This window comes from Ammospiza caudacuta, chromosome 15 (assembly GCF_027887145.1).
Source record: "Ammospiza caudacuta isolate bAmmCau1 chromosome 15, bAmmCau1.pri, whole genome shotgun sequence".
Lineage (NCBI taxonomy): Eukaryota > Metazoa > Chordata > Aves > Passeriformes > Passerellidae > Ammospiza > Ammospiza caudacuta.
Window position 1 is genome coordinate 13,842,958 of NC_080607.1, and position 27,659 is coordinate 13,870,616.

The following is a 27,659-nucleotide window of genomic DNA, read 5'->3' on the forward strand; positions in this document are numbered from 1 at the left end:
ATGGTGAGTGTGGCCACAGCTCGTCTGAAGCCATAAAAGATGATGCTTTGAATCCTCTTCATTAATTTTTTTTAAACTTTGAACATAGACTTTATAGTAGGTATGAAAAGTATCTCAGCTGGCTTGCTCATAGCTAAACTACCAGACAGGATGGCTGGTAGCATCTCAGCAACTTCCAGTTCCAAAAATTCTCTAAGAAACACCACCTTTCCTTTCCTGCAGAAAGTGCAGCACTTCTGAAGATTCACATCCTAAGAATGTCTGTGAGCTACATATGAATGAATCCAGTAAATAAGGAATTGATGAAAAAATGAAAAAGCTGGAAAAGAACTGCCACTATAACAGGAAGCTTTTGGACAGTGCTTAAGGAAGTCTAAACATGAGAGTTTTTTCCATCCCAGCTCTTTCTAAATTAAGAAAGAAAACAAATGCTGTTGAACTCTGGAAATCAGAAATCAGAGTTCCAGGGTTGCTTCCAAAGCTGTGGGAAAGCTGCCCTTATTTGCCACACAAGCAAGGCAGGACCCTGGTGCCAATGAGTGTGAGCCAGTTACTACTCAACTATAATTGAGATTTAAGAGCTATCATTTCCTATTGGTTAACCAAGGAAATATTTATGGCCAAAGCTTTGTGCCAAGCACAATATTTATGACCAAGTTTCTACCACTGGCTGCATTTTTTAAATGCTGATTTTTGCACAGAGGACACAGATCACATTCACACTGGTGTGGGCATGAAAATGAAGGCTGAAGTCATCCAGACAGAGCCTGGAGTAGGGTTTATCTCCGGCAAAACTCATCTCTGTCTTCACAGCAGCTTTGGTGAGGGCACTTGAGGTATTTCAGGCTCAGATCATTCTTCTCTCCATGCCTGGCTAAAATACCCTCTGTGCAGGGAGCTGAGGCCTGGCATGGGAGCTGTTCCAGGTCATGTCTGTGCAGTGGCATCAAGAGCTTTAAATCAGGGACCTCCTGAGCTCCTCTGATGCCAGCAGGGATTGGCTGGAGAAGCTCCCAGCTCCTGCTCTCCAGCTGGATGGGCAGGTCCTGCACCTGACCCTCACAGCCTGGGCTGCTCAGCAGGTTTGTGACACTTCCCATCAGCAGGCCAGGAGCTCAGGGGAGCTTGTGACCTGCTCAGTCACCTCATCTAGCTAATTACAGCCTGCTCTCAGGAGCCCTGGCTTTGCCTGTAGCCTGCAGCACCCCCAGACAGGTTTGCACTGGCTGGGAAGTTGTGATGTGTTGCTGGAGCTGACTGGGGAGAGGAGAGGATTTGTCAGTCACTCAGCTCCAGGTTTCCACAGTGAGTAAATTGGGCAGTGTTTGCCCTCTGGTGAGGAAGGACAAGAGCCTAATTTAGATCCGCAAAGCTGAGCAGTGAAACCAAAGCTATCCTTGGAGAACAAACTTGTCTGGAGAAACATGCTTCAGTTCTCTAATTTAAAAATCCATCTTTGTGGATCTTAAGAGAAGTGAAAGCTGCCTCCTTGCTCTTTATGGGCTCTTTACAATGGAGTCTGGCATTTACAAATAAGATGTAGAGGTTCATCTGATCTGTAACATGAGCCCTTTAATAGTTGTAGAGCTGGAAGTCTTAATGAGGCCATGACTTTCTGCTTTGCTTCATTTCCTCTTTCAATGCTTGGCTCACTTTGTTTGTTGCTTTGTTTAAGTACAGCCAGAACCACAAATCCTCCTGTTGCTTCATTAATAAAGAGCTTTATTCAGAAATTCCCAGGATATGCCTGAGTGAGCTACAGGAAGAGGAGAAATCCAGAGAGGAAGAAATGTGTGGATTATTGCGTTTTGTTGGCATGGTGAGTCATTGGTCAGACAAAAAGAGAATCAGTGTCTTGCTGTGGAGGACAGAGGTGGGAACAAGTCTGGAGACAGAAGGAATGAGAGAATTTCCCCTGCTCTCCATCAGCACAGGCTGTTCAAAATAAGTACAACTAGATTCTACCTAGAGCTTCATTATGGAGCTAATCCTGCAAGGTTCTGAGCTCCTGTAGCTCCCAGCCTGGCAATGTGTGAGAATTCCAAGGCTACCCAAAAGGTTAATGCAGAGGGCTCTTGGCTGAAACAAATCCACTCCATAGCCAACTTCCAAGAAGAGGAGAAGCCTTGGAAAAGCCTGGGCTCCATAATTATATCCACTGCTTTGGAAATAATCATTCCTACATTTACAAGCAGCATCTCTCCCTCCTCCCTGTGTGCTCATTAGGATTTGAATCCTTTTACATTCCTGCAGTGTTGTTTTACTGCTGTTCTCACTCCCATGCAGGTGTCTCAGCTCCCCTGCATGGCCAGAAGCCTCTCACACAGTAAAAACTCTTTGATTTAGTTAAAAATGTCTTTTGAAGCATTCTTTTACTTCAGAAACAAACTGAAATGATGAATAAATCAGAGTCACTCTTGAGAGGCCAGCAGTAGCTCGCAGGTTTCCCCAGGGGCAGATGGAGCCTCCTGCTCTGCTCAGAATCAGCCCTGCACATCCCTCTGCTCTGCTCTGCTCATTCCAGTGCACTTTTCACTGAAAGGAGACCTCTCCCCTTTCACTGTTGGTTTTTCTCCTTTTGCTTTTGCCCCACCTGAAGCCCCTGTTGATGACAAAGCAGTTAGGAACAGGAGAGGTATAATCTTTTTCACAGTAATGAAGAGACAAGGAAAAAAAATCCCTTTTGAATGCAAAGCTGGTGTTTCTCAAGCATTCCAATAACCTGAGCTGTTCCCCATGCCAAGACCAAATGGGACACTAGTAAGGAGATATTATCATTATAATGTCTCACTCTTGCAGATTTAAACATCCCAGTGACATTTTACAAAATAAACAGAGGTCAAGGGCTTGCCCTGGAGAGCTGGCTGTGACATCCAAGACAAGATCAGGGAGAGAGAGCAAATTCAAAGGAAATGTGCAGTCCTAGGATTCCCTGGCAGTGCAGCTGCTTCTGCCTCCTCGAGCAGCTGAGTATTTTCAATATTGAATGAGGCAGGAGAGGGGGCTTAGGCACAGTTTATGTGCAGGCACCCACCTCTCTAGGACCTTCAATCTGCTTCTGCCAGTGTCTTTTATAGAATAAAAATTATTTGAGAAAGGTTTAAAGTAGACAAGAGATTTACAGGAGTGCAGAATGCAAGAAGGCACAGCCAAGACTTACCAGATCCTTGCAAAATCATGGTATTCTACTAAATGGCTCAAAACTGAGCTTGTTACTGGCTTGCACTTTTTCCAAGGACAAGTCTGAGATTTCACTGGAAACCTTGGGGAAACACTGCCTTGTTTCTGTTTTGTTCAGTCTAGAATCTTCAATAGCTGGGATGTTTGAATCAGCTTTTGTGAACATCTGGATCACCCAAATTATCCACGTCTTTTTCAGACAAAGGAAGATAATAATAATGAGGAGACTCAGAGCTGGGTCCCTGGAAATCAGGCTGGAGTTGCAGCTTTCTGAACAATAAAAAAAAAAATAATTAAAACCTTTAAATGGCATCTTTTGTTCCAGTCAGAGTCCCTTGCACATGTACCAGTGGAAGTCATCGCCTTCCAAATTCACACAGGAGCTGATGGAAATTTTGTTATGGCCCAATGATGCAGAAAGAAACTGGCAATGAGATTTAACAAGGTCACTCCAAGGCACAGAAACCACTGTAGAATATGCTCATTCCACACATGGCCAGCGAGGTGAGGGATAAACGTTTCACTCACAGGAAATGGTGATTTACGATTAATTTCCAAAAGAAGGAAATCCTTTTTTAATCAAAATAATTTATAGGGTTAATCTAAAGGCAGGGTTTGCTCGCCAGCATGGAAAGCCAGGCAAGGTGAAGATGGATGGGGTTTGTCCATGGGATTTGAATCAGCTCTGCACAGGAGGGGCTGTAGTCAAGGATACCTGTATTATTTATGGCCAGGGTTTTCAGAAGGGAATAGTTGATCTTGCGTCCCTTGGGTTTGGCTGCTCAGTGTGGGACCTGTGCAGAGCACCAGCCTCACTGAAAAATGGCCTTTGGAAATCCTATTCCCCACTATTTCCTGTGTTTGGTGCTCGTGGCTGGATGGAGGTGGACAGAAACCCAGGATTCCCTCACTGAATGCTGCTGGGTCAGAACCAAGCAGGGCTGGACATGACACGGGGTACAAGAACCTGCAGGATTCAGATTCCGCAGAGGAAAGGTGTTTAACAAATTCTAGGAGTTTTTTAGTATTGTTTTTGGGAATGTGTGGCTGCAGTAGGAGACAGAGTGATGCTGTTCTAACCCTGGTGAGGAGTGATTGCCCCTCTGCTCCTCTGCCCCTTCTTGCTGGAGGTGCCCATAGCTGCACAGGACCCGACTCTCAGGATGCATCCCATGCTTCAGCTCCGAGTTAATTTGATCTCACATCTGCTGCTTATTAAATTAATGCTGCGTGGTTCCCTGGAATGAGCACTATAGATTTTTGTAGCTTATCACAGGTGCTCAGGCCCTGCAGTGAGGGTCAGGACTTCGAAAGCAAAGCAGTACAGGAATCCATAAAATGGGAAAATAGGGTGTGATTTGTCACTGGAAAGGCTGACAATTGTTGAGGAAGAGATGAGATAAGAAAAACAAGACAAGTTGAGTTTCGTACTACAGTGATGTTATTTATAATCTCACTACAGACCTATTTTCTCTTGTGACTTTAATCCTCCCCATTTGCAGTGAGCAATCTATTATATGGGAAGATATTTGAGATGCTTTGGGAGTAGGGAAAGTATTATACATAAAATATGTAGCTAATATTATTAGAACAGACTCTGATTAATTTTGCAGCTGGCAACATTACCCCTGCCTGAAAATTAAATCCATTTGCTATCCGTGTGGAAGTAATTGTGTTAATATCAAAGCTAGTTTGGAAATGAAACAGGGAGAGTTCCACTCCATGTCTCCCATGAAAGGAATCAGGGATGTGAGATGAAGGGCTGGAGTAATAATTCCTTGCCAACACAAGGAGTTATCCTTTCCTCCACCAAATTTGCAAGACTTAATAGAGTTTTTGTGATGTATCTAGTGTACATTCAAATATATAGATAAATCCACGTGCCCTTGTCTCAGTCTCACCCCTGATTTGCAATATTGCCTGTGGGCAGACACTAATATTTGTATTTGTACTACATGTTTGTACAGCACCAAGGACAGCAGAGCCCTGTTCTCCTGGGCAGGTTCATCATCCCAGCAATTATTGACAGCAAAGATACGTGCCCAAGCCAGAAATATCTCAGTCTAATTACATGGAGTGATTTTGAAAAGCAGTTGGACGAGATTAAAGAGACAGCTTTCGTTAATTAAGAACTGTTTGGGCTTCCGGTGCTATAGAGATCCCAGCTGGCCCCATATGCACCTCTGGCCACAGCTGGGCTCTGCATCTCCCCCTTTATTTCTCCTGCAAAAGTTTTCCTCCCTGCAGCCTGTTTGCTGGAGCGCAGGCATTCTCTCCTCCTCCTCCTCCTCCTCCTCCTCCTCCTGCTAAGCAGGAGGCGGGCAGGACTGACTACATTAAATATACAAACACGCTGCGCTCACTCTCCGCTCCAGAGGCATCATCCGTGGCCCGTCAGCAGCAGAGCCCAAGCTAAGGCTGCCCCAAGGGCTGGGGAAGGCTGGAAGCAGCAGCAGCAGCAAACAAACCAGCACCAAGAGCCCTGAATGAAAGCGGAGTGGTGCAGAGGAGAGCCCAGCGAGGTTGGGCACCCCATGCTCTCTGCAGCCCTGGCACATCGCTGTGAGTAAACGAGAGCAGCGTCCCAGCAAAGAGCATCCTTCGAGGAGCAAGAGCAGGAGATCACTCAGAAGAGAGAAGAAAAAAACCAACAAAAACAAAGCACCAACTGCTATCCCTTCCCAGAGGGAGAGAGAGCGATAGGAGTTTAAGGGAATGAACCTGGAGGACCCAGAGACTCAGAGAGGAAAAGTTGCCCTGACGGGAGGCTCTGCACACTGAAGCTCTGCTCCACCATGGGATTTCTCGTGCCGAAGAGAAACCTCCTCCTGCTGCTGTGTGCCAGCATTTTCCCCGGTAAGTTTGAGAAAGCTCTTCTCCCCTTGCACTGCTCTTTAGCTCTCTCCTCCCTTATCCCTCTCAAAGACACACTGCAGGGACCAGCCCCTGTTCAACAGGGAATTTCCCTGAGTCCTCCACCCTTCTGCCCCACCATTTCTGGTTCCCTGAGCACCAGCCTCTGCTGGGCAACGCTTTGCCTTTATTCTGTTCTCCTTTTGTCTGATGTGATGGAGAAAGGGTTAAAGCCACGGTGGGAAGGGGACAGTCGGAGGCTCAGCATCCTGCTTCTTGCCCGGGCTTTTCTTCCCTGGGTGAAGTGTGTTAATGTGTCTCGGGGCTACAGCTGCGGCTGGGGAGAGCACAGCCAGCGCTCAGCTAATGCTTCCCTTTGTATAATCCAGGGCAGCTGCAGCCTAAGTAGAAGCCATATTCCAGGAGGGACGTGGGGACAGCCCCCGGCTCCCTCTCCCCTCTGTCTGGTACAGCTCCTCCAGCAGCCCCTGGGTGAAACGTGGCTTTAATTTTTAACAACCGCCAGGCACCTCTGACAGCTCCTGTAGCCTACGTGCAGGGTCAGGGCTGCTCCTTGCAGCCTCCAACTTTTAAAGTTATGCCTGAGCAAAACCAGGATCTTGTTATCCAACTTGTGCTGTCCATCATCCTCTTCTTTCTCCCATTGTTTTTGTGAAATATCCACTAGGTAGGTTAAAGAGCTGAATTTCAGTCTACCTTTTATTTTGCACTAGATGTAATGCCAGTTTTTTATGTGTAAATCTGATCCAAAATCCCTATTTCCCAGCAGGAGGCTGCTTTTTCCTTTTTGGCTTGCCCTTCTAGCATCCCTCTTCCCTGCTTGCAGACTCCAGTGCTAGAAACTTGCCACAAAGTGGCCGTAAAAATTGGACCAGATTCAGGGAAGAATGGCTCACAAAGTGTTTTCTAGATGGTATTACTGGTGCTCCCACTTTCTTCAGACCAACCCTGCTGTGTAATAGTGAGTGAATAGAGTGAGGGGAGACAAATCACCTGGGCAGCATCACCCTCCTGTGCATCCCCAAGCTGTGGCTTGCTGGAGTTTCCCTCTGGAGCAGGCTCCAGCTGTGCCAGCCCATGGACCTGCAGGTGTTCCATTCCTTCCCCACAGCCTTTGGCCAGGTGGAGACTCGAGCCCATGCAGAGGAGAGGCTCCTGAAGAAACTCTTCTCTGGCTATAACAAGTGGTCCCGTCCCGTGGCCAACATCTCGGACGTAGTCCTGGTGCGCTTCGGCCTCTCCATTGCGCAGCTCATCGATGTCGTAAGTGCAGCCTCTTTGAGCAACAAAGGCCAAAATTAGCCAGGCTGGGCACAGGGAGAGGCTCCTGGTGTGTGTGGGCTTTACTGGCTGACCCAGGGGGGGGTTGGGAAGGCTCTGCCCTCAGCAGAGAGCAACAATCATGCAGACAGAGCTGGTGGAACATGGGGGTCTCATGTGAGTAGGTGGGCATCAAAGTAGATCCTTTACTCTTCATTTACTACAGGCAAAATCCCAAATTCCTTATCAAAACCCATGGGGCTGATCACAGCAGTGCACTGGAGCTGCTGGCATAAATGACAGAGAATTCTGGCAAAATGATAAATCAAATACCTAATTTGGAATTTGAGCCATAATCATTAACACTAATTTACACAAGCTAATAGGGACAGTGCTTTGCACGCCTTGGGAAGAGAAATTGCCTGAGGAATTTTCTGCAAATGAAAGTTTTGAGGGTTTTTAGCTAATCTAGCAAATATTAACAAGAAAATTCTGAGTGTTTGCTCAGGTAGAAGTCACACGTGCAAACTGTACATGCCCTGTACAAAACAGAGTGATCTGCATGCAGACTGATGTGCACTGAAATAATATTTATGGGATTATCTGGCACAGTGTGTTGGGGTCAAGTGCTGGACAAAGGAGGTCCCTGCAGGGCTGCAGATGCCAGATACACACACAGGCTTTACAGCTTGTGCAGATCTTCCTCCTGTTTTTTTCTCCTTCCTGTCCTTATTTGCATGTGGCACTTACCAGGACAGTGTCTGTGCAGTTGCACATTCTTTGAGCAGGTATTGGGCTGGCTGTCATGGAATGGTTGGGGTTGGAAGGGACCTTTAAAGGCCATCTTGTCCAAACACCTTATTTTTCAGAAGAGAGGACTCCCTGTCATTTTTTACTGTAGTCATGAGGCAGAATGAAAGAGATGACAATGCCCCAGCCCTGGAAGTGTTCAAGGCCAGGCTGGATCAATCTGGTCTAGAGGAAGGTGTTGGAGAGAGTTGGAACTGGATGAGCTTTGAAGCCTCTTCCTATACAAACCATTCAGTGATTCTTGTGACAATGGAAATAATAATGCCAACCCAAAGACATTACTGGTGTGGGACAATCCTAACAGATGACTCTCCACAGTTATATATTTTGAAATCAGATTTTTGAGATGAAAAGGAAACAGCTGAGATAGTTCAGGGGTGGGGAATCAAAGACACCAGTTGCTGGAGAAGGCATCCACTTCCAGCTTTGCAGCACAGCAATGGTCTCCCATTCCCCTCCTCACTCTTACATCAGCTGAGGCTTCCAGGGCTGTTGGCAGTTGCTAATGTTGAAGTTGCATGGTTCTCATCTGAATAATTGATAAGACTAAAGATAAGACATTAGTGACTGTGGAGGCATGAGAGACATTTCCATTATGCAGCTGCTGAATCGTGGGAGAGGGGGGATCGATACACCTGCTCCACAGAGCTTCCCCAGTCTACTTAAGAAAAATTAATCTTCTTAAAACCATGTCAGTGGTCAGGAGTGCAGCTTGCAGGCGGAGCTGTGCTGGGACCTGTGGGCATGGCCGGACGAGAGCTGTCACCCCTGCTGCCCCAGTCTGTGGCTGGGGACACTCCTGCCACCACTGTGGCTCTTCAGCTCCTCTCCCCCTTCCCCACAGTGACAGTTTTGGTGCAGACCCTGCTGCAGTTGTTAGACACAAGGCTCAGCTCCCAACGACAAGGAGTCTGAAAGGGAAATCAGAGCTGTATTCAAACCCCAGCTCCTGCTGACAAAAGCTGGGGGCAGGGGAGCAGAAATCAATGGGGTACTTTGCATTCTTGCATGTCCTTACCTCACCCTGGATTGCTGAGGGTTTTCTTAGACCGGGAATAAGGGAGGAGAAGTCAAATACATGTCCAGGAGCAGCCACCAAGAGACCCTCTTGGATTCCTGTGGCTGCGTGTCTGCAGGAGCTCACATGCTGTGCTCACCTTGAGAGAAGGGGCCAGGCAGTGCCCATGGCTGTGCAGTCACTGCTGCCCTCTGGGCCATTATCACATTGCAAACCCCTCTCAGATGATCCCCCGGGACTGGAGCTGTGCTTCACTCAGGTCAGGAGGATGGTGTGGTGATGGGCAGCAACTTCCACCAAGGGTGGGTGGTTCCAGGGAGGAGAATTCCAGGAAAAAGCAGCACCTGCTATGCCGGGATGCTCCATGCTGGGGTTGTGGTGGAGACTCTCAGGTGCTTGAATTGCAAAGTGGTAGGAGAAGCAGGTTCTCAAGGACTGGTCCAGGTCATGGCATTCTTCATCTCCCATCAGCACCCAAAGAAGCAGCTGGATGTTTTCTCTCCCTCTGTTTCTCACTGGAGTGTTTTTGTATTCCTCCTTCTTACATGTGCTCTTGGTCCCTAACCCCAGGGCAGAGCGTCTCTGCTCAGGTGTCACACCTGGTGCCACAACAGCAATGAGGAGGCTCAGGGAGGAGGAGGAGGCAGAGCTCCCCCCAAAGCTCCTGGGTTTTAATGCTCACAATCAATCCTGAACTGTCACAAGAGCAAGGTTAATGATGAGCAGTTTGCTGTCAGCTGAGCTCTGCCAGCTCAGCTGGGTTTGGTGCCAACCAAAGCAAGAAATAAAAAGCAAATAAACCCTGAGCTCTGGTGGGACACCTCAGTCAGACCAGCACTAGGCTCTGCCCCACGTAATTCATCTGAGTCACTTAGAGAGGGCACAAAAGGCAAGCAGCAAACAGTAATTAACTCTACTGCAGTGATGTCAGCATTATAAATGCCAGACATTATTTAAATATGTATATACAGTCCTACTTTCCCATGCTATTTGTGCATAGAAAGTCTACCCATTGATGGAAATACACCAGGCTGCCCAAGAATTCCATGTCAGCAGAGCAGCTGGGGTTTGTTCAGAAAACCCAATCCACAGTGCCACAAGCTCATGTATTTGGTAGAAGGAGAAATGCTGCTGAGCTTCTTGTTTCCAGAACTGTGTCCATGGGTAATGTTTGACTGGAGAACACCCTTGCAGGTGAAGCTGAGCACTGGAATCCAGCACATGTGTGTGAGTCAGGGTTTATAGACCCATCACTCCCCTCCTGCAGTGCTCAGGTCAAAGGCAGGCTGGGGAGCTTTTCCTCTACCTGGTATCATCATCCCAGGCTGAATCCATCAGCACTGAGTAAAATCCCAATAAATTCCAGTCCATCTGCTCACAGGATTGCTTAGGTGCAGGCTCAGCTGTTCAGTGTCATCAGACAGCTGTGCCCTGTCCCATGTCAAATGACAGAAACATCTGCTTTTTATTTCCAAGACAGAACTTACATTTATTGCAGAGGTGATCTGTAATTACGTAAATGAAATACAATTAAGGGAAATTAAGAGGGTTCTTTGGGCCTCTTAATCTGCTCCTGTAACCAACATCTGATCTTGCATTTCAGGATGAGAAAAATCAAATGATGACCACGAATGTGTGGGTGAAGCAGGTGGGTGCCCCCAAATATCTGTTTTTCCATGTTTCTTTTCAGTTTTTCTGCTGAACTCTCCCAGCTTTGTAACCACCTCATTTTTGGCAGGAGTGGCACGACTACAAGCTGCGCTGGGACCCCCAGGAGTATGAAAATGTCACCTCCATCCGAATCCCCTCAGAGCTCATCTGGAGGCCAGACATTGTCCTTTACAACAAGTGAGTGTGAGCACTGTGACCAGAGAGCAAACCCATCCTTGCAAGTTTTCTCTGTTCATGAGGTTAAAAATGTTTCCTGCAATAATTCCACTTTATTTTATGTGGTTGGAGTTCATGTGGATTCTATAACATGCCTTAAATGACATGACTGACATCCATCACAGGGGCTTTGCTCTCCTGGTGATCCTTCCTCTGGGCAGCCAGTTTTGTTGGGGGATGCCAGGTATTGTTTTCTCTTCACGTCAGATGCACAATTAAGCTGGATTTGAGCTTTCAGTCCTCTTCAATTTCATTTCACCCAGGAGCTCTCCCCTAATTCATCACCATCAGCTGGAAAAGCCAATTACTGATGATGGGCTTAAATAAGGAAAATATGCTGAAACATGTCAGGCTTGTGCATCTACAAACAGGGGTTTCAGGTCAGCTAAATACCATTCTGAAATGATTTCTAAGTAGATATTTGTTCCTTTTTGCAGATACTTGGAATCTGCTCTTAGTAAAGACACTTCCTAGGGAGCAGCTTGTGGTTTTCTTTCTTTCCTTTGGAGCCTGTTGATATTCTTAGAAATTCTGCCCAAGTGCCAAGGCTGTTTTCTCCCTGGGGCTTCCACCACAGCTCTCCAGTCTCTCCCAGGATGTCAGATATCCCAGTCCCCAGCCCAGCACAGGCCCCAGAGACAACACTTGCTGCAGGCATCAAAGAAAAGCATCTTTGCATGTGGCTGGCACTCAGAGAAAACCCTCACAGCAGCAGCCAGGCTCTGTTTTAATAAACAGTTGCCTGGTTCTAGCTTGATATGATTTTGCTTCTGTTTAAAAACCAAAATAAATGGCTGAAGCTGGAATCTGCCCAGGGGACTGTGAGCTTTGGAGACTACAGGGGCTGTTATCTTTCCCATTAGCTCATTCTGGATCCTCGGTGGTGTGGAGTGATTGCAAACCTCTCGGAAATCACTGCATCCTCACTAAGCACCTTTCAGAGATTAGCCCAGTGGAAATGATTCATTCAGAGGCACTTGGACCTTCCTGCCCTCCAGGGACACACTCTGAACATGAATAGTGCATCAAAAGTGCCTCACTTGGCAGCCAAGAAAGGTGCTCACAGCTTCCACTGCAAAGAAAAAATAGTGTCCTTGTCATTCTTGTTTAATTAATGACAATGGCAAGGATTATTATTTTTGGAGCTTCTGGTGGCTGTTGTGGTGAACTGTGGTGCCAAAGGAAATGACGTGGCACAAATCCCCGTGCCACCTTTGTGCTGGAGCTACTGGCACAGAACAACCTGACATTTCACCTCTGCTTCCTCTCCCTTGGCTCAATAGGGCTGATGAGGATGGAAATAAGGAACCACAGAATGACAGAATGGTTTGGGATGAAAAAGATCTTAAACATGATCTCATCCCAGTGACAGGGACACTTTCCACCAGACCAGGATGCTCAAAGCCCTGCTCAACCTTGCTTTGAACACTTGCAGAGATGAGGAACACTCCAGGAGATCTTGGTATCCTTTAGGTCTCTGAGTATTTTGGGGTTTCATGCTGAAGACATCCCCCAGATGTCCAGGACACCCTGCCCCTCACACCCTCTGCCCCTCTGCCCTGTTGTTGTAGTTTACTGCTGCTGTCACTGGAGTCTCTACAGAGACTCCTGGTCTGATCTCCTGGCCACAGCAGCTGCTCCAGAATGTCCTTCTCAACCTCTTCTGGCCAGTGAGAAGACAACTCATGTCTTTCAGTCCTGCCCACCTTACTGCTCTGACTTGCAGTAACAAATCTGATTTTCCTGGGAGCTGCTGGCACAGGGAGATCTCGTGCCCCAGCTCCCCACATCCAGGCTGCTTCCCTCCCTTGATCCACACTCAGCATTAATAATCATGCATTTGTCTGTTGGTTGTCATGAGTCTATCATGCATTTTTAATTGGTTACTTTATCCATGAATTAAACATGGATGTGGGTTAGGCACCAGACATTAGTGTGTTTCCAGTAATTCCATGTGTCTTCGCTACTGTATTTCCCTTTGTTATTATGCAGAATGTTTTCTGCCCTGAGATGTATTTCTCTCTTCCTACCAAATAAATCTGGAGCTGCAGTCAATATCTTCATCAGGTTTCACATATTTTAGGGATTGCAGGGCAAATGCAAAGCAAAACCTGCAGAGTGAGGGGACACCCAGGTGAGGCTTTTCTGCACAGCATTTCACCACCTGCATTCCCAGCTAGGGCTTCTCCTGCTGGGCATCTCAGCTGAAAATGACAGTGATTAGCCATGGTGATACTAACAAGGGGTCCATCTCATATTTTACACATTATATGTATAGTTTAGAGGGAGTATAACATAGCTGCAAATGATTCTGGGTCTCTGAGAGGAAGAGAATGTGCAAAGAAACCTTGGTGGAAGAGAGCAAGAGGCCACACTGACCTTTTGCTGTCTTCAGGCTGTTTAGTATGAGCTAATTATTGCTTATAATATTATTGAAATATGGTATTTCTGTTTGTGATGGACTCCTTTAGGAAAGATTATACGAATACCCCTCCTGTTTCCATCTTGGGCTATATATTGCAGAAATGGTAAAATTTCAATTGATTTCAGCTTTACATCTTTAAGGAAACCTAACCCTTTGTTGTGAGGTTACTCTCATATCTTGGCGCATTATTGTAAAAAACATTCCATTTACCCACTCTAGAGACCCAAATTAGATCAGTGAATTCAGCTGGTTTGGCCTAGAGACTAAATGTAGTTGTCAACATTCATAAGGAATCTGAAAAGAAATTAATATCCTACAGGGAAATTAATATGCTGTTGAATTTTCAGGCATGATAAGTTCCAAGACTCTGCAAACAGTTTCTACTGGATGTGACATAACATATGTACAACAGAGGAATATGAGTTCCTCATAGTGAAGTGACAAAGCCTCCTCTTTGCCAAAAAACCATGTTGTTCCTTATCTGAGGTTGTAAAGGCTCTTCAGGCACCACCAAATAATTTCTAAATGAATTATCTAATCCTCTCCATTGATTTGTTTCTCCATTCATTAATGGCTTTGAAGCGCATTTTAGTTTTTCTTTGCATATTTGAAGTACAAAACATGAATTGTATTTTTTTCTCTAATGAGGGAATAAGCTCTTGGGGGTTGCATTTTTTGTTTGTGTTGGGGTTTTTTGGATTTTTTTTTTTTGTTTCTCCACCACTGTGTTGAGTCCCTTGTTTAACATAGGACCTCTAGAGGACAAACCCCTGAAAGCACAGAGAAACCCCTGAAAGTCCAGCTGCTAAAGGCTGCCCAGGGCAATCCAAGCCCATGTCCTTGAGCCTAATGCTGGTTTTCAGCTGGATAGTCATGGTATTAGCACAGAATTTATCCTCTCCAGCTTGGTGGTTGTAAAACCTGGGAAAAAGCTACTGGGAATATTGAGAATTCAGAAGTTTCTCTTTTCTTGGTATTTTCTGAGATTAACTGTTCCAGAAAGAAATCCCTGCCTTAGACTCCACAGTTACCAACAAAAAAAAAAAAAAAAAAAAGACAAGATCAGATGTGAAGGAAAATCAAATACAAATTTCTGTAATTAGGGGTAGGAAATATCTCGAGGAATTCATCCAGAGATAAAATGGACACAACGGGATTACTGGACGGGGTAAGAAGATCATCTGTCAGGCAGCTTTTGAAAATCATGGAAAAGCAAAGAGTTTTTTTGAAAAGTACTGTAGCAGCTTGTTCTCATGAGCTTTACTGTGATGTTTGCAACCAGTTAGATTTATGGAGTAACACTGGTTTTATGACTCATCCCAAAGCTCTTTAGAGGAGAAATACCAAAAGATGCCCCTGTGTAACCTTTAAAATTGGAAACATACTTGACATTTTTCTTTATGTGCATTGGCACACATCTCATCATTCTGCACCAACTATATTTATAATAGGCCAAAAAAAAAAAAAAAAGAAATCACTAATTCACCCTTCAGTTCTCCTGATTCTTCTGGCAGGTTCAGTGGTTGTTTTTCTGGAGAGGGACATCTTCAGATGCTTTGAGGTTTGCTGCCAAGCTCTACCCAGCAATGCAGGAGCTGATGGAAGGAAATATTCAGGAGGGATCCTTCCCCTGGGCTGCTGCTCTGTTCACACCCAAGGGATGCTCCTGCCCTTCTAAGGACAGAACTGAAGCTTTGCCTTCAAAGTGCTGGCAAGGATCCTTGGCAAGGGGGAGAACTGGAGCAAAATGCACCAACCCAGCAGAGTCAGAGCCTCCTGAGACACCCGTGCTCATTCCACTGGTGTGGCACAGCCTTTGCTGTGGAATTGCCATTCCACAGCCTTTGCTGAGAACGGCGCCTGCTTTGCTGAGCAACGATTAAAACATCATTAGGTACTGCTGGCTCCTAAACACTAAACCAAGCAAAAGCTGGGAGGTGACTGAGGGAAGTCCCATCAATGCACAAACATCTCCCCCACTGGGCACCTGGGAACTTTTGTACCCAAGTTGCCAAGATCCTGGAGGTATTTAAAACCCAGCTAGGTAAGATCCCCATCCTCTTGTAGCTGACCTGCTTTGTGCAGGGAGTTTTGGGCAGGAGACAGTTTCAGAGGTGCCTTCCAAGCAGTGCATCTGAGTTATCTGGTAGCACAAATCAGTATACATTTTCCAGTAAATATTTTCTGGTTTTCCTTTGAAGAGAATTTTAATCTGAACATTCCAGAAGCATCTCTGTTATGTGTACCAAAAGGGTGCAGGCTCCTAACACCACAATTGTTCTTTATTACTGCTCTTTGATGAAAAGCGCTTTAGGTGAGGACACTCTACTGTATCCATATGTGTGTATAGATAATTTTCAGGCTTTTAAAGGTCTGTTTGGATTTAAATTGCGTCATCAGAAATTAAAATAAATGTGTGCCTCATTTAGATGCACTCTGAAAACACTTAATTTTGTGAGATGGTGTATCTCCCAACTGCAGGAAAATAGAAAGTGTCAAAAGAAAATAGAAATTCTCTGTCAGCAGAGCTTTTTAGTTGAATATAGCTGGTAGATGTCAGTAATGCAATGGCATCCTTAAACCCTTATAAAGTTAGGAGATTTAGGAGAGCAGCCTTTATTCTCAAAATGAGAAATCAAAGGCTGCAGCACACAGCAGCTTTTGAGAGGGGGAAAATAAGTAGTTGTCTTCTCTCTTTCTCGGTGTACACTGCTGTGTTTGACATAAAAATATAAGAGCTCCTGTTCTTTATTATGGACATATTTCTAAAGCTGCCAGGTGAGAGTAACCATGAGAGCCTGACTATCTGAATTCTGCAGTTCTTGTGATGTTTACCTTGCACTCACGCCTTCTTCCAGCTGGATTTTCATGACAACTGTCACAACAGAGTGATCTCCACTGGGTGGGATGGGAACGTGCCTCTGCTCCAGAGGAATGTCTGCACATTTTCTCTGTCCCACTCCATCAGGCCTCCCACCTTCCTGTCTAAGGCAACATTCACGTGGTGCACTTGGGGCTGCAGGAACAGCAATGGGTTTTCCCACAGCAAAGCTGTCCAAAAGAACACAGGGTTTCCCCAATCTCCCAGCTGCAGGATGTGTTTGCAGTTGGCTGTCTCACCTTCATCCCTTGGAGAGTGGGGAAGGACTTTGGAAGGCACTCAACAGCCAGGTGACCCTGTTTGCTCCCTCTCTCATGTGGAGAGGAGCAGAATCAAAGCCTCACACAGGAGGGGATGGAGAATCTCTGCCGGCTGCCCTGAGATGGGCAGGGTGCCAGCAAGCACAGCCTCCCAATCCACTAAACATATGCTTCAAGGTCCACATATGCCTGTGGGTGGAAATCTTGGGGAAGGAGGCAGAAATACATGGATGCATGAAGGGTGAGACAAGTGGGAATACTGCCTTTGCATGATGTGGCTGGCTGGGGTATATTCTGTGTACACAGCATGGCTGATTTACCCTGCTTACAAATTCCTCTGCATTGAACTGCAATGAGAAATCCAAACACACTCAGTAAAGTCAGGAATTCTTTCATAGTCCTGATGGGCTGGTGAGGCAGGAGCATCCCAGGGTGTTTTGTGGCTCCTCAGAGTCAATAACTGACTGAATCCAAGGAGATGTTCTGCATCTGGTTTCACTCCTGCCATGGCACTGCAGGCAAAATCCAGCCTGGAAGGCAGTGCCAGTGTTATTTGTAAAAATGTGAGCCAAAGAGGACCCAGGATGAAGCTGGGTTTGTTAGGTGAGCAATTAAAAAATAAAAAAAATATGTTCCTGATTAAAAAGCAGATAATTTACAGAAACAGGTGACACACAAGGTCTGCAGCATCACAATGGTTCCATCTATGCTTGCAGAAGAGGAGTGTGGTGATCACACAGAAACTGAAAAACTGCCAGGAAAGGCATTTCTGGGAATGAAACACAGTTACATGAATTATTATCATTCCTGGATGCCATTTTAGCAAGGCCTTAGCCTTTTTTTTCCAAGAGTTTTCAAAAGAAAAATGGACACCTGTGTTGTTTATTCAGCCACTTACACACTGCTCTACCTAAGGAGGGAAACACTCATAGTGGATGTTCATAATCCCTTTTCTTTAATAAGATTCAATTAGAAATATTGCTCCATTAATGAGCTATTTAATCATGCCTCAGAGATATCATTAAATGCAGAATTGGATTCTATATTCCTATTGAGATTTAAAAAGAAAACCACCAAGAACAGCAAGCACTGGACTGCCACTTGCTGTGCATGTTTCATGTCTCAATCTGGCTTTACTGTGCTCCTGGCAAAACCCAGGAGAAAAAAAAAAGGTGATTTTTATCCAAATCACATATTCTGAAGTGTAAATTAGATTTAAGAAAGAAGAGGTAAGACAGGAGCTGGATGGATTGTACAATGGCCCAGGTTTGTTTGCTTCAGAGTAGATCACCATGCTGATTTTGTCTTAATACCTTTGTGAGAGTTTTGTATGTAGTTTCCACTTTTTCTGTTTCAAAGTGTTTTAAATCTTTAGAAAAAATCCAGTTTAGAAGTCAAAAGACACTATGTCCTTTTGTGTTCTTTTGGTTTTCCTAAAATCTGCCCCACAAAGAACACAAAGAACAAAGAAGAGTTTAGTAAAACCTGGTTCTCAGCAAGTGCCAGATCCTGCCACTATTTCCTTATACTACACCAGTCTCATTTTTAGGATGTTTCCCAGGGCAAGTGGAAATACGTGATGTGAGTTGTGAGGCCCTGGCACAGGCTGCCCAGAGAAGCTGTGGCTGTCTCATCCCTGGAATTGTTCCTGGCCAGATTGGATGGAGATGGGTGTGCAATCTGGTCTAATGGAAGGGGAAAAAAAAGAAAATTCCATGGCAGGGAGTTGAAATCACATTGTCTTTAAGGTCCTTTCTGACCCAAACCATTCCATGAGTCCATGAAACTATATAAAAAAAAAAATCCTTTTTTTCTTTTTGATTTTGCTGATAAATGAATGGTCTCCTAAAGAAATGAATTTAGGAAGTTCCTGTGCCTTCTGCAGCTCGAGGAGCCCTGCTGCATCACCCGTGTGCTGATGATCTTGCTGCTGAAGGGAGCAGGAGAGGTGTGTCCCCTGTCACTGCCTGGCTGCTGTCAGGGCACATCTGGGCACTGAAGCAGCAGAGCAGGGCCCAGGGATTTTGGCAATTGCAGGCTGGGCTGGCTCCAGCCAGAAGCAGGAGCAGAGAGCTTTCTATCTGTATCAGCCTGAATAATTCATCTCAAGTTTTTAGCAGAAGCTCTCTTACCCTGCACAGCCCTTCCTTTGTCTGGCAGTGCTGCTGTTTGTAACTCAGGTTCTTCCTCCAAAAGTCTGGAAAACACAATTTATTCTTACAATTCCAATACAAACTCCTGAGCTGTTATCTGTTTATCTAATAACCCCCAATCGAGTGTTCCTGTGAGAAGACACCACAAAAGCCAGTTCTCTTCCTGACTGGGAAATCAAAAGATTAATGTACATTATTCCTACTAATAGGATGTTCTTGCTGTTTTTCACATAAAAGACTGGGTGATTACCAAACAATCTCATTTTTAGCAGCTGTCACAAATAATTCTGCCCAGCCCAGAGCTATCTAATGGTACTTCCTCTCACTTCTAAAACAAACTCAATCCATTCCAGAGCACATCTGGGACATCTTTGGGGAAAACCTGTGTACAGTCACATCAAGGAACTGACTTATGCCAGGGAAAGGCTGACATGTGCATGAATTCCAGGGCTTGTGTAAGCCAAGAGCTCAAAATCCACTGGACAGAGTAGATGGATCCAGTGTTTGGACATGATGTGCCTCTTGCACCTCTCAGGTCATTTGGAAACCAGGCACTAAATATCCCATTTCCTTACCAGAGCTGACATGTACTAGAGAAGTCTGAGCCCTTTTTTGTCTTCCATCTGTCCCCAGTGCTGATGGTGACTTTGCAGTCACCCACCTGACCAAGGCTCACCTCTTCTACGACGGGAGAATTAAATGGATGCCCCCTGCCATCTATAAAAGCTCCTGCAGCATCGATGTCACTTTCTTCCCCTTTGACCAGCAGAACTGCACGATGAAGTTTGGCTCCTGGACCTACGACAAAGCCAAGATAGACTTGGTGAGCATGCACAGCCATGTGGACCAGCTGGACTACTGGGAGAGTGGGGAGTGGGTCATCATCAATGCTGTGGGCAATTACAACAGTAAGAAATACGAGTGCTGCACAGAGATCTACCCTGATATAACCTATTCCTTCATTATCCGGAGGCTGCCGCTCTTCTACACCATCAACCTGATCATCCCCTGCCTGCTGATCTCCTGCCTGACCGTCCTGGTCTTTTACCTGCCCTCTGAGTGTGGGGAGAAGATCACCCTGTGCATCTCCGTGCTGCTGTCCCTCACTGTGTTCCTGCTGCTCATCACGGAGATCATCCCCTCCACCTCCTTGGTCATCCCTCTCATTGGGGAGTACCTGCTCTTCACCATGATATTCGTCACCTTGTCCATCATCATCACTGTCTTCGTGCTCAACGTGCACCACCGCTCCCCCCGCACCCACACCATGCCAGACTGGGTGAGGAGGGTCTTCCTCGACGTGGTCCCACGGATCCTTTTCATGAAACGTCCCTCCACAGTGAAGGACAACTGCAAGAAGCTCATCGAGTCCATGCACAAAATCACCAACGCGCCGAGGCTTTGGTCCGAGACGGACGTGGAACCCAACTTCACTACCTCATCCTCCCCCAGCCCCCAGAGCAACGAGCCATCCCCCACCTCCTCCTTCTGTGCCCACCTCGAGGAGCCAGCCAAGCCTCAGCCCATGTGCAAGTCCCCCTCTGGGCAGTACTCTGTGCTGCACCCCGAGCCCGTACAGGTGACCTGCTCCTCTCCACAGCCCTCCTGCCGCCACCTGAGCGACAGCCAGGCCACCTCTGCCTTGAAAGGCAGGTCACTGAGCGTGCAGCAGATGTACAGCCCCAGCAAGGGAGAGGAGGGGACAATCCGCTGCAGGTCCAGGAGCATCCAGTACTGCTACCTGCAGGAGGACTCCTCCCAGACCAACGGCCACTCCAGTGGCTCTCCAGCATCCCAGCGCTGCCACCTCAACGGGGAGCAGCTCCAGCACAGGCCCCCTCAGTGCAAGTGCAGGTGCAAAAAGGGTGAGGTGGCCAGCACAGCAGCCCAGGGGAGCAAGAGCCACAGCTCCAAGGAGCAGCACCTGGTGCTGATGTCCCCAGCCCTGAAGCTGGCAGTGGAAGGGGTTCACTACATCGCGGATCACCTGCGCGCGGAGGACGCGGATTTCTCGGTGAGTATCCCAACGGAGCCTGCTCTCCTTCAGAGAGTCAGAAATGAGCTGCTAAGGGAGCCACAGCAAGCCTTGAGCTGTGCAGAGTGTGTATGTGTTGAGGCAAGCTCAGCCTTATCTCTAGTGTGGGTTTTGGCCACCGTAGGTGCCCTTGGGGTCTTGGAATGAGGGCAAAGATGTCCTTGGGGTCTTGGAATGTGCTGCCAAGGGGGCAGCACAGCCAGGTCATGCTCAGGGTTGCTCTAGAACAGTGGATTCTCCAGCAGAAAATAGGAATAAGTTGTTGTTAGGCAGCAAAGAAGCAATTAGGTTTGTGAGACACCCAAAGTGCGGCCATCTCACAGGAACAGAGACTTATTCCTTATTTAAACCTCTGACAAATGGGGAATTCACACTCTCCGCTTTTTATTAATCACTGACTGTGACTGTGGAGCCCAGGAAAGCAAATTGTCTAAGCAGGCTGTGGGAAGCTGTAGTAGACTGGGGATTCTGCAGGGTCTGTTCAGCTCTGCTCATGCATCATGATGTGATTATTTATTAGTGGACTTCCACTGGAGCAGTTGGCTCTGTGCAGGGATGTGGGAGAACAAATTTCCTGTTTATTCTGTGGGGGTAAATATGGCCACAAATAAAGGGAGTAGAGGCTGAAAGGATGTTTTTTCATGGAGACACTGATGCACATAACAAATGCCACATCCTTTCACAGCTCTTGTAGCTCTTTGCTGCAGGACTATGGATATTGTGTGCCAGTAATTATGGCCATAATGAAAGGTGGCACAAGATAACCTGAAGTTAGTCATCTTATTAAAGAAAAGCCGTATCTACCTTTTCCTGGGCAGATCAACATGTATAAGCTGCTTTTTCGCTTTGTCTACAATTTAAATTTCTTAAGATTTAGAATCAGTGCAAGTCATAGTGTGTTTATACAAGACTTCCTGAGCATGGAGATTGTCTTTTATTTGCATTTTTCACAGCAGTGAGCAGCAGCAAGAAAAGCTTAAATACTACTGTCCATTTCTATACTCTTTGGTATCATAGTTAAGGGCCTCTGTTCTTCAATGGATTTCGCTCCACAGCATCCCTTTGAGGAAGGACCTGTTAATTCCTTATATTGAGGAGTTACAGCCAAAACACAAACTTTCTGTTCAAGGTCACAGAACAAATCTGTGGCAGAGATGGGCTGTGAATCCTCATCTTCGTTAGTTGCTAGTCCAAAACTCCTTGCCAGGGTAAAACACTTCAGAAGCACATTACGAGTGCAGGAATTAAAGCCTGCTCTCTCCCTCTGGCAATAATCACAAGTAAACCCTTGGATGTCAGTTGACTTTAGCTCAATTTTTTCCCCATGGTGCAAATGAAAAAATATTACACCAATAATACTTCCCATTTCAAATGATTCTCCCTGCTGAGCTGGTTGGTGTTAACAAGAATGGACCCAATTAATATTTCGGGTTCCTTACTCTTAATTTTTTTTTAATGAAGCAGTCTTCAAAAGCCACAAATTTTCTTCTGATACCTTCTACTGCTTGAAATTAACTGATCATCCTGAGGAGGAAGCTATTTACAGTGCTAAACATCAAAAGCAGAAGAAAAGGAGCAGCTCTGAGCCTTTGGTTTCTGACCCAAGCTCCTGCCAGCCCAGGCTGTGAGGAAATGCACCAGGAAAATACCCAGCAATGAGCTGTGGGCAGCGTTTTGGGCTCCCCTGGGTATTGGGGTGGCCTTTCTCCACTGCTCCACAGCAGCTGTGGTTGGCACAGAAGGCAGAGTTTGAGTTTTCAGATTGAGGGGATAATGCTGGCTCCATTGTGGGCCTGCACTATTTTCCCTCTCTGGACCCAAGTAACATAAAGTAGGAAAGCACAGTTTTTTTCTCCCAGTGGAAATGAAAAAGAAGAAGGAAAACGATCTTCTGGAACTGAAATATACTGTGAGGAGCAGAACTGATCTAATAAAATGAGAATTTATTGGGGAAAAAAATCAGTGCTCAGGAATTTGCTTTCATCTTAAAATCAAATTGTGGCATTTCTTCATGGAAGTCTTCAATAAATCTATCAGCAGGCACCTCTGATGCAGCTGCTGAGACACATCTTGCTGTCTTGTGGGCAATATTTCCAGAGACATTCACCTTCCCAGAGCTTCTTTTAAGTTCCTGTCTTTTTTTTTTTTTATTTTTTTTTTCTCTAAAGCTCCATTGCCACAGGGGCAGTGCTTCTAAATTAAAAGTAAATAGCTCATTTAATTAAGTGCTCCAGCGAAGAGAAAATGGGAAATGCAAGAGGCAGTTGTTTGCTACAGAAAGATATCTGCAAACAATACAGGCACAATGGGGCACTGGGGAAAACACATGGTGGAATTGTCCCAGCAGAAGATGGAAATGCCATTAGAAATTAATTACAGACTGAAAGGCAAAACAAGTTCCATGTCACACATCAGCCAAAATAACCAGACAGCACCAGCACCATCTGGGAATCGTTCTGTCCATGGCTGTGTGCATCTCCAGAATGCTCTGATATGAAGATATTTAAAAATAAAATGGGAAGGAATAAAGCTGAGGGGGAGGAAACAGGATAATCTCACTGGGTTATTTTTAACAAAGTACAATAAAACTGCCTGGGACTGCTCTAATCTGTGTTGCAGACTCTGGGTCCTGGGGATCAGATGTCACCAAGGCCCCTCAATCCTCCACTCAAATCCTGAGGCTCAGCCCCACAAGGAGCTACACCAGGGCAGAGCTGCAGATTCCCCATTTTTTGGGAACTTTAGAGTGGGGGAGTCAGCTGGTTCTTGCCCTGATCGTTTCCCTAAAATAATTTTGAGTGAGCTTCTTAAAAACTAATCAGAATAGAGGTCAGGAGTTGTGGTGGCAGATGTTGGCAGCTGCATGGATGTCAGAGGGATGTCTGTGGATCAGACTCCACGTGGGCTGCTGGACCACGAGGAAATGCTACAATGGTGGCAGAATACAAAATAAAAAATCCAAATCATAAAAACTCCAAATAATTTTCTCTCCCTCATCCTCTTTTTTTTTTATTATTATTATCTCCCCATAATTTCCAATTTTACCCTCTGTGCTCCCAGTCTGAAGCTGGATATTGATTTTACAAACATCTGATGCAGTCCCAGCCATCATTTTCAAAATGGGCTCAGTATTTCTGCATACACCATTACATTAGGAAGAAAATTCCTGTCCAAGTTGTTCTTCCCTCACTTTCCTTTTCTTTACTCAGAGAAAAACTCATCAAGTTTCTTTTCTTTCTGTGATCTAGCACTTATTTTTACCAGCATAAATATTCAAAGGAAGCTATTACACCAGAATGAGGCATTATTTACTCAATCTAGCTTTCCAGCTGAACATCAGATGGGAAATTTCAGATTTGCTTTACACATTGGTTACATCATAAGACATTAATCCCATAAAAACAATCATCCAGGGCTTGCTTAGGTGCCTTTCTCATGGGGAATTTTAAGCATCAGAGGCTCCAACTCTCAGCAAGTGATGAATAGGTCAGAAAATAAGCACAGCAAAAGGGAGTTATCCACTGAGCTCTTATCACAGAATTGTAGAGTAACAGAATGGTTTGGGTTGGAAGGGATCTTAAAGCTCATCTCATTCCACCTGCCATGAGCAGAGCCCCATCCAACCTGCCCTTGAACTTTGCTTCTCTGGGCAGCTGTGCCAGGGCCTCAGCACCCCCACTGTAAAGGATTTCTTCCTAATTTCTGATCTAAAATACTACATTTCACTTTGAAGTCAGTCCCCTCTGTCCTGTCACTACATGATTTTATAAATTCGAATAAATTATGGTTCACAAACCAAGGAAATTATAGAATCTTGGGATGAGAGAATTCCTTTTGGTTTCAAGGGTCAGTATTTTTTATTTTAGTTACCTTAATACAGATGGTTGTGCAGAGGGCTGTACAATCATAAGATAACATGATTTTTCCCAAGAAGGTGACAAAATGCAGGATAGACCTGGTTGTTTTCTCTGCCTATTCAGTAGTAAACGCTGGCTTAACTCAATGCTGCTTTTAAAAGGAATAAATCTATCCATTGAATGAAAACATTGAACCCATTCTTACGCTTTTGACAACGTTCAGGTATTCCTGAAATTGAAAATGCTTTGTTCAGAGAAAATATAATATGGTCTCCAGTGCGTGTCTCATTGTCCAGCTCACAAAGCTGCTCACTGAGCCAAGGAGCTCAGCAATACTGTACCTGTGGAAACGTCCTCTGCTGCAAATGGCACTGCACTGATAGCTGGATTGCTTCCTTCACCAAAATGCATTTTTCAGCTTTGCTGTCCCTTTCTCCTTTCACCACTCACAGCCCCTGGGGAGGTTTGAGTGGGCTCCTGCTGAGATGTTTTCCCCAAAGAACAAGGCAGCGTGCCAGATTTCTGCCCTCGGGTCTGTTAATCACCAGGTGGGAAATTGTAGGAAATCACAATGGGTACAGTCATACAAAATAGAACTTTACCACCTGATCAGGCCTCTTCCTGGGAAAGAATTACTAACAGCAATGTAATAAAAGAGGTTTTCATAAATATATTGTTTCTTAATGAAGCAGAGATTTACCATTTCTGCCTCATGGTACTAGAACTTCCCAGAGAGGAATTGCTGGAAAATCCTCCCACAGCAAGGCAAAAATGGGGGAAAAGGAGGGTGAGGGTACTTTTATTTGCTGGCTCATTTTCACTGCTTATTCACCCAAAGCTGTAAATCCCTTCACAGGAAGAGTTTGGCTTTGTTAATCTGTAAGCAAATCTTTTTATGAGCACGGGGAAACGAGTAATTTCTTACCCCCCACCACCCCAGCCTGAATCACAGCCTCATTTACACACCCAGTTACAGCTGCTGCTGATGGAAAACGGGAGAGTGAGTGTGCAGATGGCCTTCATTATGCACAGGGGTGTGTTATCCATGGGATTTGTGGCTTCACATGCACACCCCTGCAGTCTGGGCATCCCTCAGGTGATTGATGAATAAAGCTTTGCCATTTTATAGTTCCACTAAGTGTGAGTAAGACCTCCCCCTCCTGTCTCTGGAATTATATCAAAATATCCTGTTTGGAGTAAAACTCTAAGAGTTTTCACAAATTTTAGCCTCCAGTAACTGTTAATAATTGGCCTGTCCCCTCTGTGTTCCAGGTGAAGGAAGACTGGAAGTACGTTGCAATGGTCATCGACAGGATCTTCCTCTGGATGTTCATCATTGTGTGCTTGCTGGGAACTGTTGGGCTCTTTCTCCCACCCTGGCTGGCAGGAATGATCTAAATATAGCACCAAAGGGAAGAAATTATTGTCCCACTATCCCACTGTATGGATTTTAATTCACCTGGAAGGAGAGAACAGAGGAATGGAGGCAGCCCTTTGAATAATTCACTGCGTGTCCTCACCTGAGCTGCTCCTGAGGGGAATCCTTTCTGAGGTCACATTGTTTTGCCAAGCCATTTTCATCTCCTCCATCTAATTTAGGGGAAAAGTTCTTATCAAAGTCTGTACATAGCATGGTGGCATTCATTGGCATATACTCAGCAGTGTAAGAACACGAGCTTGTCCCTAAAGCAGCACAGAAAGGGGCTCTGCATCCACAAAGCAGCCCCTGGCAATAGCTCCAGTCACCCTCAGCAGCCTCACTGTGCCCTGACCAGTGATTTTGCCCTGTCAGGCTCAAGTCTTTCAGGACTGTGTCCCTGTATGAGTCATTTTATAAATAAAGTTCCAAATTTGGGATATCTGTGCAGGATGTGGTCTGTGTTCAGCTGGTAAAGGCAGAGAGTCTGGAAAGGCTGAAATGGCTGCTTGGGACCAACAGTGATCATTAGCACAGCAGATGCAGATTTTATACAGATTTTACTTTGACCAGAGTCCTCCAGGAACTGTGGAGACTTGGTCTGAATGAGAATCAGGCAAATGGAGGGAGGATTTGGGGTTAAGATTGGGACCACATTGGTAACTCTTTAGGGTACTTTCAGAGGAAATCTCCTGGATCCAAGTTATGGCTTCTGCAAAACAGCAGAGGGTCACCCTGAGCTGTAAAACCCTTGGTGTAGGTGGGGGAGATACCTAAGGCATAGGGAAACCAGAACAGAAATCCAGGATGATGTCAGGATAATAAAGAAATGTGCCAGGGTCACCTAGGGCAGATTATTTAGGTGCCAGAGAGAGATGCTGCATGACTTCCCAGGGCAGCCTCAGTGCTGTGCCACCCTCAATGTAAAGCAGTTTTTCCTCATGTTGAGGTGAAACTTGTTGTGTTTCAGTCTGTCCAGCTCTGTTTGGCCTGGCTCACCGTCCCCACCCTCAATGCTGGGAACAGCCCACAGCCCAGAGCTCTCAGAGGCAGAAGAGCTCATGAACATTTTACCAGTGTGTGCAGGCAGAGGCAGGCGTGGTCTAAAAACCCTCTAAAAGCTGCCTCAGGACCTGCTGTGAGAGCACAACTCAAAGACCAGGCTGGCAGCTCTAGGATTTGAGCTTTGCCCAGCGCCTCCTTCACACCCACAGCTGGGATCAGCACCCATGAGACTCTGTGGGCACTGGGAAGTTTACCCTGCCCTGAATTCAGGGGAATACACACCAGGAGAGGCAGGGAGCTGCCTGGGGAGCAGCACAGAGGGTCCTGCAGAAGCCAGAGCCCAGGTGAGGGCCCAGGTGGGATGTATGTCACCCCTATGTGTGGTGGCCTGGCACATGAGGCTCGTTGCTGCCACACGGCTCAGTGAGCAGCACAGAGCTGCTCAGAACTGTGACAGCAATGCTGGAACACAAACAATGGGCTTTAGAGACTTCTTCGAAATACAAGTTACTGCACTCAGCCAGAACAGCACAGGTTAAAAATCAATGCAGTGATCGGCCTGTGAGGCCTCATCTAAGAAACTACAAGTGACCTCTG

At 45.9% G+C, this 27,659-nt stretch overlaps 1 protein-coding gene across 1 annotated transcript; it reads left to right on the forward strand.

Moving 5' to 3' along the window:
- The first annotated feature begins 5,882 nt into the window (after positions 1 to 5,882).
- On the forward strand, positions 5,883 to 26,126 carry CHRNA4 (cholinergic receptor nicotinic alpha 4 subunit). The gene is made up of 6 exons (XM_058814495.1): positions 5,883 to 6,036; positions 7,166 to 7,317; positions 10,746 to 10,790; positions 10,881 to 10,990; positions 19,382 to 20,762; positions 25,913 to 26,126. Exons 1-6 carry the CDS (start codon positions 5,976 to 5,978, stop codon positions 26,036 to 26,038), a joined length of 1,875 nt encoding a protein of 624 aa, XP_058670478.1. The 5' UTR covers positions 5,883 to 5,975; the 3' UTR covers positions 26,039 to 26,126.
- The last annotated feature ends 1,533 nt before the right edge of the window (positions 26,127 to 27,659 follow it).

Coding starts and splice junctions, on each gene's coding strand:
- CHRNA4 (XM_058814495.1), top strand. CDS start 5,976: ATGGGATTTCTCGTGCCGAAGAGAAACCTCCTCCTGCTGCTGTGTGCC. Junction 7,318..10,745: donor TTGCGCAGCTCATCGATGTC/GTAAGTGCAGCC, acceptor CTTGCATTTCAG/GATGAGAAAAATCAAATGAT. Junction 10,991..19,381: donor GACATTGTCCTTTACAACAA/GTGAGTGTGAGC, acceptor ATCTGTCCCCAG/TGCTGATGGTGACTTTGCAG.